The sequence below is a fragment of the Haliaeetus leucocephalus genome, unplaced genomic scaffold (assembly GCF_000737465.1).
Source record: "Haliaeetus leucocephalus isolate CR32 unplaced genomic scaffold, Haliaeetus_leucocephalus-4.0 Scaffold0, whole genome shotgun sequence".
NCBI lineage: Eukaryota > Metazoa > Chordata > Aves > Accipitriformes > Accipitridae > Haliaeetus > Haliaeetus leucocephalus.
This window is the reverse complement of record NW_010972436.1, coordinates 1,713,006-1,723,826: the sequence shown is the minus strand read 5'-3', so window position 1 is coordinate 1,723,826 and position 10,821 is coordinate 1,713,006. Positions and strand designations below refer to the sequence as shown.

Below are 10,821 nucleotides of genomic sequence, written 5' to 3'. Positions count from 1 at the left end.
GGCGGCGGGTGCGGCGCCCCGCCGGTAGGGGGAGACGGCGCTGCGTCACCGCCCCCTCGGCGAAGTCTCGCTCTACGATTGGCGGGGCCGGGGTCACGACACGGAAGCGAATCGGCCATGTTGCCGGGTGACCCTGGGAGGGACTCGGTTGCCGTGAGGGACCCGGAGCCCTTTCCCTTCCTCCTCCTCCTCCTTCCCCCCGGTCCGTTCCCGGTGAGTCCAATACGGTCGGTCCCCGCGGGGCCTCGGAGGGCTCGACCCCAGCCCGGCGGGGAGCTCCACGGGAAGGGCGAGGCCGTGGGTCCCGCCGGTTCCCCCCCACCCCCGCAGCAGGCCGTGCGGCCTTGCGCCCTTAAGAGAGCCCGTTATCCCCGGTGGGCCCTTCGAGAGGCTGTCCCGTCCCTTCCCGGGCCGGGGAGGACGGTGGTTTGCGGGGCCAGGCGTGGAGGAGGAGGCGGCGGCCGGTGCTTCCCTCCGGGAGGTGAAAGCTGACTCGGGTCCCGCGCTTTGTCACCTCTCTCTAGGTCGCCCGTCCACGCACCCGTCTTCCCCCATGGCAGCGTGGTCCCGGGAGGCTGTCCTGACCCTCTACCGGGCCCTGCTGCGCCAGGGCCGTGGGCTGCGTTACACCGACCGGGATTTCTACCTCGCTTTCATCCGCCGCGAGTTCCGCAAGAACCGGGGGCTACAGCAGCTAGAGGACAAGGAAAGACAGTTGGAGAAGGGGCAAGCTTTCCTGCAGAGCAAACTCGGGGGCCTGGTTTAGAGATTCCCTGTAGCTCCTTTTGGCCCCGCTTACTTCCCTCTTCTTTCCAAAACCCCCTCACCAACCAAAAAAGATGATTAATGCTCTCTGCCCACCACTGTCTTGAAGAAGTCTGGAAGGCACTTGCCCAGGCACACCAGGAGGGCTCTCTGTTCTCTTTACAAATGTATTAGGTCACAGGTAGGTCATTTACAATGATATAACCACGTTGTTCATGCTGCTGTTACAGCTTGCTTTGTGAAAGTGTGGGTTTTTTCTGCCTAGGGGTGACAGGTGACTGGATTCCTGGTTCACCAAGGCAGGAACATTCCTTCTGGGACTGTAGTTTGGCCTTAGAAAAACCTAAGGGCAGTTTTAAACTGCCTCAGACAGGCAGGCGCTGAACCTTTGAAACTGGGTGAGAAAACAGATCTCGAGTCAGGTTGGAAGAGTTTCCTGGTGTTTTCATGTAGGTTCACTGAGGATCCAGCTGCAGGTACAGTGGTGGCAAGGTGTGTTTTACATGTGTAGTTGACCAGGGAGACTCTTTAATTTAAATATCAAGATCAGGTTAAGTGGAAATTGGAGAAAACAAAAGCACATGTGTGAGAAGATATTAATGTTCGTGTTATACATGACTTGTATGAGAGTCAAACCCAACAGCTTTGAGGGCAAGAGTAAATGTTTAATGAAAGCAAGGGAGCTGTTCCCTTTGTGGTGCATTGTGGTGTCTGTTGTTGATTCTTGGGTGTCTTTGAAGTATCTGGGACCAGCCATTGTCCAAAAATGAGTCTGGGCGTGGATGCTCTGAGACTGCCTGTCAACTCTTGGGAAGATTCTGATCTGTTATGGACAAGCAGTTGACCATCCCTGCATCATCTCGTCTGTGAGCAAAATTTCACCCATTAGATTGAGAATAAGAAAATAAATTGGCATAAAAAAAGCCACGGTTTGGTTGAGAAGCAGAAATTAAAGGAAAAGACCTGAATGGTCATGGAGTTTTAAATAATATACAGGATTTTATTGGAAAATATTGCTGAAGTAAGTCTTACTTTCTCTTTTAAAAAGCATTAGGTGGTTACACAATTAAACCTGCTTCAATGATTAGAAGCCCCACATCAAATTTAGGATGTTTTTCTTCAGGTCGTAAATGTTGCTGGAAGCAAAGAAATGCTGTCATTGCAGAGCTTGGTCGGTACTGTTCCGGTGTGGCTGGGAATAAGCAGCGCCTCGAGGGAAGATAATTAAAGAGGTTGCAGGGTTAGGTGGTCCCTTCCTGTGGCTGTGCGCTAAGACCCCAAGAGCCATGAGCGTGGGGTGGAGGAGAAGGGAGCAAACCGTTAGGGTTGCGTGTTTTGACACGTTTGTTTAATGCTCCCGCTCCTTCCAGGTGAGATGGCAGGCGCTGGGCAGCGCAAAGGGAAAAAAGATGACAACGGCATCGGCACAGCAATCGACTTCGTGCTGTCCAACGCCCGCCTTGTGCTGGGCGTGGGTGGAGCAGCTATGCTGGGCATCGCCACGCTGGCTGTCAAACGGGTGAGTGAGCATGCGGGTCAGCGGGGTGGGACCTGAGCATGGGGGCACTGGAAAGAAGGAGTGGGAAACAAAGGACCTGGGATGCTGGCACTAGGCTGGGTAAAATGCAAATGTTGGGCCCTTAACGACTCAGACTGTGCCTGGTGATGTTGCTTTAGATGTACGACCGGGCAATCAGCGCTCCCAGCAGCCCCACTCGCTTGAGCCAGTCAGGAAAGAGAAGCTGGGAAGAGCCAAACTGGCTGGGCTCCTCCTCACGCTTACTGACCCAGGACATGAAGACTAACCTCAGCCGCTCCCTGCAGACCCTTCCCACTGATCCTTCAGCTGCAGACACAGGTGAGGAGCAGGGTGATACTCCTGCTTTAGAGAATCATCTAGGCCCATAAACCCTGTTTTCATTTAAAGGAATGCAGGAAGGAGAATACTCTGTCCAGCCCAGGATTTTGATGTTTTTCTTCTAAGCAGGTCTACTGGTAACTTCAAGAATTAGAATTCAGATTGGGGGCTAGTGAACAGTAGTCATCTATTTGCATTCTTTGTTCCTCTCATGACTTCATGGACTTAAAGTTTATTCTTCCTCAGTCTTTTGTCTTTCAAGCTGAATACTTATCTGTGCAGTCTTTCCTGATAAAAAGCCACTCTGTTCCTTTCAAGCTCTTTGTTGCCTTTCTTTGGACTGTTCCAGATTGTTTGTGTCTTTTTAAGTGGGGAATAGTCAAGTTGTGAATGTACTAGCAACTTATAACAGTATTACCTGTAGTATTTCTACCGTTTTCCTAATAATTTCTGTAATGCTGTTTGCCTGTTTAGTGCTGCTTATCACTGAGTTAGTCTTCATCAGGCTATAAAGAGTGACCTGCAGTCTTCTTTTTGAGTGGGATGATAAGTAATTTAGAGTCCATCAGTGTTTGTTATATGTGTTTGGCTGTTTTTTCTTAGGAGATTTACTTTCTATCCCATGTCACTTCAGGAGACTGACACTTGGAGATTTAAAATAAAAATCAGCATCAAGCTTTTAACTCGATTTCCAGATTCTCTGCAAGAAAGTCAGCTTCAGGATGGCAATGGATCTTCTGCTGAGGAAATGCTAATTAACTAGACAGCTGTGTTAAATGGGGTCTAGATAATTTAATTGGACTCCCAGAAGATGAGGATTGAGGAATAAAACCATTGATGATGCCATCTTGCATTCTTGACATAAAAACAAATTAAAACTTAAAATGGAAAAATAAGGGGTTTTTTATGAACAGGCAATGAAGTCTGGTTCCCTATGGTTTTGCAGGCTATTTCCTTTTCATGCAAAACCTCAGATCTGTCCAAAAGACCCCAGTGGGATGAGAGACAGCAGCTGCTGAGGTTGGGCGGGATGGGTCTGTGCGCAGCTTGGTCAGCCATTCTGTGTGTGCTGTGTGGCCAAATGCCTGTCGCCAAACAAATGTGCAACAGCTGATTGCCTTAATGGGGCCACTGACCTGGGGTTTTCTCCTGCACCCGTTAAGTACCACAGCCATTCCAAAGATCTCTTAGATCTGTAATTCTTCATTAATTCTCATTGATAACTTCTGAAACTCTTGGTCCATATTAAGAGAAGCCTGAATGATAGGTGGGAAGCATTGACTGACTTCTTTAGGAAACCAGTCAGAAAAAAAGGGGCTTAGACAATCTGTGCAGGTTAGACATTGCTTAATAATGCAGCGTAAAGTATAGTATTGCTGTATTGTGCCTAAGAGTGTGCTCTCTGTTCTTTGGCCAGTGAAAGTTTGAGGGAAGCTTTCACTGGGGCTACGATTGCCTGAGCTCTGCTGGCCCCAAGATCTGTCAGCTCACTGTCCTGCTAAGGGTTGATCAGACCCCTAACAACTATTTCGTTTCCAGGTGGCGTGTCTACTCTGATCTCATACCCTAGTCAGGACTGGGTTTTGCTGATAATTTGTGAAAATCAATTATAGTGTTAAAAACTTAATGAGATCGTGATGGTCGTTCAAGAGTGTTTTATCTACTGGTCTGGCACAATGTTGAAAGCTTCTGATCTGGTAACAGTGCTGAATTTTTGATGAAATTGAACTGACATACTGCCCCTGTAGCCATTAAAAATACTTCCTTGTGCATGATGTTAGTCTTGTTCTGGCTAAATTCCAAATCTAGTCACTTGTTTTCATCTGGTTTGATGTTCATAGTAGTATCTTTTGAAGTTCCTCAGCACCTCCCTTTTGACTGGTACCTGTGTAAAGCATGCAAAATGTCTGCTGAAAGCTTTCTGAGACCTAGGAGGCTGCACTTCCACACTGCAGATTTTCTTTTGCGGATCACTTCACAGTGAAACACTGCAGACACTCAACAGTTTTCCTTCTGTCTTGCAGACTTTTTTCGACCCACAAAGCCCAAGCCATCTGCCAAGAGGAGTCAAGTGGAGCTGAAAAAATCCCGCCTTCGTCTGTCTCTGCAAGAAAAGCTCTTCGCTTATTATCGCAGGAAGGTAGCTATCCCGGCGGATGAGCAGGCCCGGGCCAAGCAAGCAGCTGTGGATATCTGTGCTGAGCTGCGCAGCTTCCTACGTGCCAAGCTGCCGGACATGCCCCTGCGTGACATGTACCTCAGCGGCAGCCTGTATGATGATCTGCAGGTAATTCCTGGGGCCGCATCATGGGTCATTATTCAGAAGGCTGACTAGGCAGGGGCATTTCAGGCTTCCCTGTTGGCAGTGCTGCCTCAGCACAACATTCCTCTCTAATAAGACTCCTGGTGTCGCCTTTCCCACTGTGGAGCCAGGCGTTGGATTTCTGCAGTACTGTCTGAACAGGCGTGACCAGGCTGCTCTGGCATTGTCTGCAAAGCATTTGCTTTTTGCTGTTTTATTTCTCTGGATTATCTCAGCCTTTCTTTCCTTCCCCTCTGTCTCTTCCTTTAGCTATGTTTTCCTTGCTGTTTCTCCGACAGACCTCTTTTTTTTCTCTCTGTCCTTTCTATCTCCTCCCAAATACATTATATTCCCTTAGAACTCCTGTGTATTCATGTAGGTCTTCCCTACTCTTTTTTTTTTTAACGCATGACAGACCTGGATTGGACAGCAGTCCCTGCTGCATATCTCCCTGCTGGCAAGATGCCCATGGCTATAGTGAGTGATTCAGAGGCACACTTTTTTGTTTGAGTCAGAGCTCTGGAATGGAGTGTCGAGTGTCCAGTGAAACTTAGATCTGGGGTCTTAATCGCATTGGTGAAAAGGGATCTTTAATGACCTTTTTCCAAACAAAGTGGCAGACCGGGTGAGGGCAGTACCTAGTTGTAGCATGGGATAATTAAACCATGGCAACAGAAGCCTGTCTAGAAACTTAATACTCTGTCTTCTGTTTTAAATTATCACGTGGTGTTGCTGTGCCCTGGGCCAGCCGCATCCCACATCCAAAGATTGGACTTGGAGGAGGCAAAATGATTTGTCTATATGCAGTCCATGTCAAGTCCTGAAGCATTTAAGGATCTCTAAGCAGTACATACTGTATAAGCACTAGCTTGGGTTATACCTTGGAGTTATCCCACTGATGTTGAGAAATAGTCCTTCAGAATGTCTTCTGAGAAAGGGAGGCTGTGAATCCCACGCAGAGAGGAGACTAAGACAGCTGAATCCTTATTCCAAGTTCCTTTGAACAGAAGGCTATTTAAAGGTGGTGAATAAAACTGAGTGTGGAGAGAGAAAGCTTGTTCTTACCGACTTTTCTTTCTTGTGAAAGGTAGTGACAGCTGACCACATCCAGCTCATTGTGCCTCTGATGCTGGAGCAGAACCTGTGGTCGTGCATCCCTGGAGAGGACACTATCATGAACATTCCTGGCTTCTACTTGGTGCGTCGGGAAAACCCAGAGTACTTTCCCCGTGGGAGCAGCTACTGGGACCGCTGTGTGGTGGGAGGTTACCTTTCCCCCAAAGCTGTAGCAGACACCTTTGAGAAGGTTGTAGCTGGCTCCATCAACTGGCCAGCAATTGGGACTCTCTTGGATTACGTGATCCGTCCAGCAGCTCCCCCAGCGGATTTGACACTGGAAATCCAGTATGATCCAGAACGGCATCTTTTTATTGACTTCCTACCATCCCTGACACTGGGTGACATCATCCTTGTGGCCAAACCCCATCGATTGGCCCAGAATGACAATTTGTGGCGACTGAGCCTGCGGCCGGCAGAAACAGCTCGCCTCCGGGCCCTGGACCAGTGTGATTCTGGCTGCCGTTGCTTGTGCCTGAAGATCTTCAAAGCGGTATGCAAGTCAAACCCAGCCCTGGGTCACCTCACTGCCAGCCAGCTCACCAATGTCATCCTACACTTATCCCAAGAGGAGTCCAACTGGTCCCAGGACATGCTGGCTGATCGCTTCTTGCAGGCGCTGAAGGGATTGATCCGCTACTTGGAGGCAGGTGTCCTCCCTAGTGCTCTGAACCCCAAGGTGAACTTGTTTTCAGAGCTCACCCCCGAAGAAGTGGATGAGTTGGGCTATACCCTCTACAGCTCTCTGTCAGAGCCAGAGGTCTTGCTGCAGACGTAATGAGGCCTTACCTAGGGAAGTGTTGATAGGGTTTAGCCAAGGTGGACTTTGATGACTGCGAAATATGACTCCTCCACTTCTCTCTCTCTCTGTCTCCTTTTGGTTCATTATTATTTCCTGCTGTGGAGTTGGTGCTCCCACTGAATTTCTTGGTGCTACCGGTCCATTTCCACCATCTCTGCCCCAACAGGTACCCATTGGCTAGGGAAAAGAGGCTAAAACTGCAGCTCTAAGATCTTCGCATAAATTCTGCTGATGTTTAAGTGTCTACCAAAAAAAAAAAAACAAACTATGCACTTCTTTCTCCTGTAGTACACTTAGTGCAGTGAGTCCATTTTGGTCTGAAGAAGGTGGAACTGGGCTGGTAAATCCAGTGACAATTTTAGCAGACTCGCACTGAGGTTCTTGCCTTTCCTTTCCTTTCCTCCAGTCTGACTCTGCCCCCTGTTTCTTTTTCTTTGCTGTACCACACTGTCTCACTTTCCTCTTTCTTTTTTTCTTTTTTCTTATTGGTCCCTTTGACTCAGTCATGCAGGGCAGACTGAGTGAGATGTTTTGGATAGGGTTGGTTTTTTGTATTTCTGAGTGGATAATGATTACACTGGCAGTATTTAGGGCTGTAGAGCTTGGAATAGGAGAACGCCCGTGCCCATGGCTCCTGCTCCTACGGACCCTTCTCATCCTTTGCGAGCTGGGTTCAGGAGTAAAGGGCTGAGGCTTGTCCAGTCTGCTGCAAGGGAACCTCCAGTATGGGCAGTTCTCACTGAAGCTGTCGTAGGGGAGGAAGAAACCTTTGTGGTCTGGCTATGTGAAGAGGCCGAAGGAGCAGGGCTTGCCATTCCTGCCTAGCCAGATCTGCTAGGTGTTGCTGGTGGGAATGGCCACCCTGGGAATGGAGAACAGGGCGGCTCCTTAGATGTCTCTGGCCTAGAGGAAGAGAAGCTGATTATGGAGGAGGGGTGGGAGACACATACGGGAACGGGGATTATTTTTTTTCATCTTTTCCCCAAGAGCTTATGGCTGTTCTGGTTTATAGGAGGTGGAAGCAAGACTGCATGCCTCAAAGGGCTTTGTAATAAGCACATGTAAGCCAGATTCTCACCAGCTACAAGTCTGCGAAGGTGATAGGACTGAACTGGTGTCATCGGCAAGGTTCTGTCCCATAGACTGATAACAGGGTACATATGCAGAGCTGGCATTTAGAGGTATGTTGGCTTTGCCATCTGCTCTCAGTGTGTGTTTTAGTCCCCTCCCCAGCCACCTCAGAGCTGAGGCTGTCTGTCCCCTTCCTCATTCCCACACGCTGACTTTCCAGTGCTCCCAGTTTACAATTACTCTTAGAAAGCTGGTGGGGGCACACCTTCCCCATTCTGTCTGTTTGGACCTGTTGGTAATGCAGTTCTGCCTACTGTTTATGGCTGCTGTCAGGCCGTTCTCCCTTGGCTGCCCTCCCATCTGCTGCTGGACTGCGGTACGGATTTTGGGGGGCAGCTGCTGCACTGTTGGTATCTCCTAAACAAGCCACATAGACTCTGTATACTCTGCATTAAGCCTTCTGGCCTCTTATCTTCAAAAAGGGGGAGGGAAGGTGTTCTCCCAAGTCTGGGGCTGTGTCTCCCTCAAAAGACCAGCACAGCTATCATTACAGAAACATACTTGCCTTTTCGCAGCTTTGGCACCTATTGTTCCCTTGCTGTCCAGCCTCCCTAGCCAAAGGAGAGGGGTACTGCAGCAGCAGAGTTTGGAGGGAGCAGGAATCCTTTTCTCCTCCCTTCCTCTCAGGACTTCTCTGTCAAAGGTGGGGGGAAGTTTCAAGGTGAGTTCCAGGAGAGGAACCACGGAGGGGAGTCTTTAGCCCTTGTTTTCTTTTTGGAGGCAGTTCTGGTGAGATGAGGGAGGGAGCATCTTTCTCAGACAATCCGTCCATTTTAGCCAATGTGTCAGATAGTATTCCATATACAGTGATAATGCAACATTACATTTTAAATTATTTAATCCGTAGGGTACTGGTATTTTCTAGACTGCCAGCTGTGTACTTTGAAGTTCGTGTGTGTATATAAAGTCTGTAGTCTATAAAAGGTTAACAGAAATTCTGTTTGTATGATTTTGTGTTTTGTAAGTTTTGCAGCAGTCAGTGTTGGTCAAATGTTGATTGCTCTTCAGTCTGGTTCCCAGATTTTTTCGCTTCTTCCTTTCCCTGCCCTCCACTGCCTTTCTGATGTCAGCCTTCCTACCCTAAAAGCAGACAGATGAGACTTGGAGCCTATGGGCTATTGGGGGAAATTCCCCTTTCTTTTAATTACTTGAAGGTCAACAAAAATATTAAAATATCTGGGTTGTCAGGAGTTCCCCATAAGTTCATTTCTTCAGTGTGATCTCACCCCTCACTTGGTGCTGACTCGAATACCATGGTCTTCACACAGAATTGAGCAGCGACATGGTTTGGAATGATCAAAACTACAGATACAAAAAAGGTGAGACATAAACAGGAGGAAACCATTGTCCGAGATGGCTTGAGAACAGTTGCCACATACATATCTGTATAGAGAATTTTTTACATGAATGCTTTTACTTCTTCCTGGCAACCTAATGAATTAATATTTTATGGCCATTTCTTGCTGCTATTGAGCTCAATTTGTGTATCAAATGGAGACTGAAGCTGCCTTTTTGCCTTTTCTGTAGACTTTGCTCCACTTCACTTGAATCACTTCCATCATTTCTTCCCTTCAGTTTTGCGCTCCTCTGAGCTAGCCACAAGTCTGTTCTCGGGAGGCAAATGCTCACTTCCTACAGGCAGCCACCCCAGCAGGCAATAGCTGCCCTGGCAGTGGCAGTCTCAGCAAAGGCCAAAGATGTAACGGGTCACAGGGACACTGCAACTGGGAGTATTTCAAGAGCAGGGGCAGGCATAAGGGGCCACAGAGGCAGGGAAGAAGGAGTAGCGTAAGTATGCAGGAAACTTACACTAATGCTGTACCCAGCCTGTGGGTCAAACAGACTGTTGCAAAGTCTTTCGAACTGGCACCTTTCAGTATTAAATGCAGTACATGTGTTGACATAGAGCCTGGAGGGCTGTCTTACCATTAGGTAGGCTCCTTCCTAGTCAAAGCTGTAGCACAGAGCAGGAGGACCTAAAGCTGAATGTGAAAAGGGCAGCTCCTGGCCACCTTCCTGGCAGAGCAGCTCAGAGACAAATTGATTGTAAGAGGCCCAGAGCGTGCATTTGGTTGGTTGCTGCCTGGGCTCCAAGAATGCCTCGGTGTGTTCTGCTGTAGCTTAGCTCACGCGAGCTTCCCACGAGATTGTCGTCTTGTTCCTTGTAACCACAGGGTCAGGACCAACTTGCTCAGCTGTGGGGTTTCACTGCTGCTGAGCTCCACTGCTAATCCTTCAAGTCAGATGGATTTCTTTTCCCGTGTTTAAGAGCAATTATGGAAACAAGAGGCTGCTTTCTGCCTCCTGGCGAGCTGCCATCGGGGCCCTCACTCTTAGCATGTGGGTAGTTGCAGTGAGAAGTGAAGGAATGATGCCCCATCTCTCCCAGGCCTGGAGGCTGTGGATTTGCAACGGGGAAAGTCTAAGTGCATGGTCTGTGACAGAGTGTGTGAAATTCTGAAATAAAATTACTTTCCACAGTAACCTGGTTGTCTCCGGTGTGTTTATAAACTCTGCTTTTGTCTCGGCGTGTCACCTTCATGCTGACGTAGCACACCAGCGCTTGGGGACCGACATGCCCCTTGCTGATTCACTTGCTTTCCCTTTGCGGCTCTGGGCGCTCAGCGCTCTGCAACTTCTCTTGAGAAGACGATCGGCTCGGTACTGCAGCGTGCGGGCTCCTGGCAGCGTTCACACCAGTCACAAGATGATGTGTAATTATGGCTCTGTGCCTCCCATCCTTTCTCCGATAGCCCGCGTGCCCGGACAGGCACCTGCTTTTCATGTGGCTCCCCAGACTTCACAGGCTTCCGTGCTTCTTTTTAATATTAAAACTTTCTTGTGCAG

At 48.7% G+C, this 10,821-nt stretch overlaps 1 protein-coding gene across 1 annotated transcript; it reads left to right on the top strand.

Annotated features, from left to right (window-relative positions):
* The first annotated feature begins 765 nt into the window (after positions 1-765).
* MIEF1 (mitochondrial elongation factor 1) lies at positions 766-10,458 on the top strand. Its single transcript, XM_010565272.1, has 5 exons — positions 766-946; positions 2,136-2,284; positions 2,443-2,623; positions 4,648-4,910; positions 6,013-10,458. The coding sequence occupies exons 2-5, from the start codon at positions 2,141-2,143 to the stop codon at positions 6,817-6,819; spliced, it is 1,395 nt and encodes a 464-aa protein (XP_010563574.1). The 5' UTR covers positions 766-946; positions 2,136-2,140; the 3' UTR covers positions 6,820-10,458.
* Positions 10,459-10,821: the final 363 nt, after the last annotated feature.

Excerpts from the sequence above, each read along its gene's own strand:
- MIEF1 (XM_010565272.1), top strand. The coding sequence starts at position 2,141 with ATGGCAGGCGCTGGGCAGCGCAAAGGGAAAAAAGATGACAACGGCATC. Across the intron at positions 2,624-4,647 it reads TCCTTCAGCTGCAGACACAG|ACTTTTTTCGACCCACAAAG; the intron begins GTGAGGAGCAGG and ends TCTGTCTTGCAG. Across the intron at positions 4,911-6,012 it reads GCCTGTATGATGATCTGCAG|GTAGTGACAGCTGACCACAT; the intron begins GTAATTCCTGGG and ends TTCTTGTGAAAG.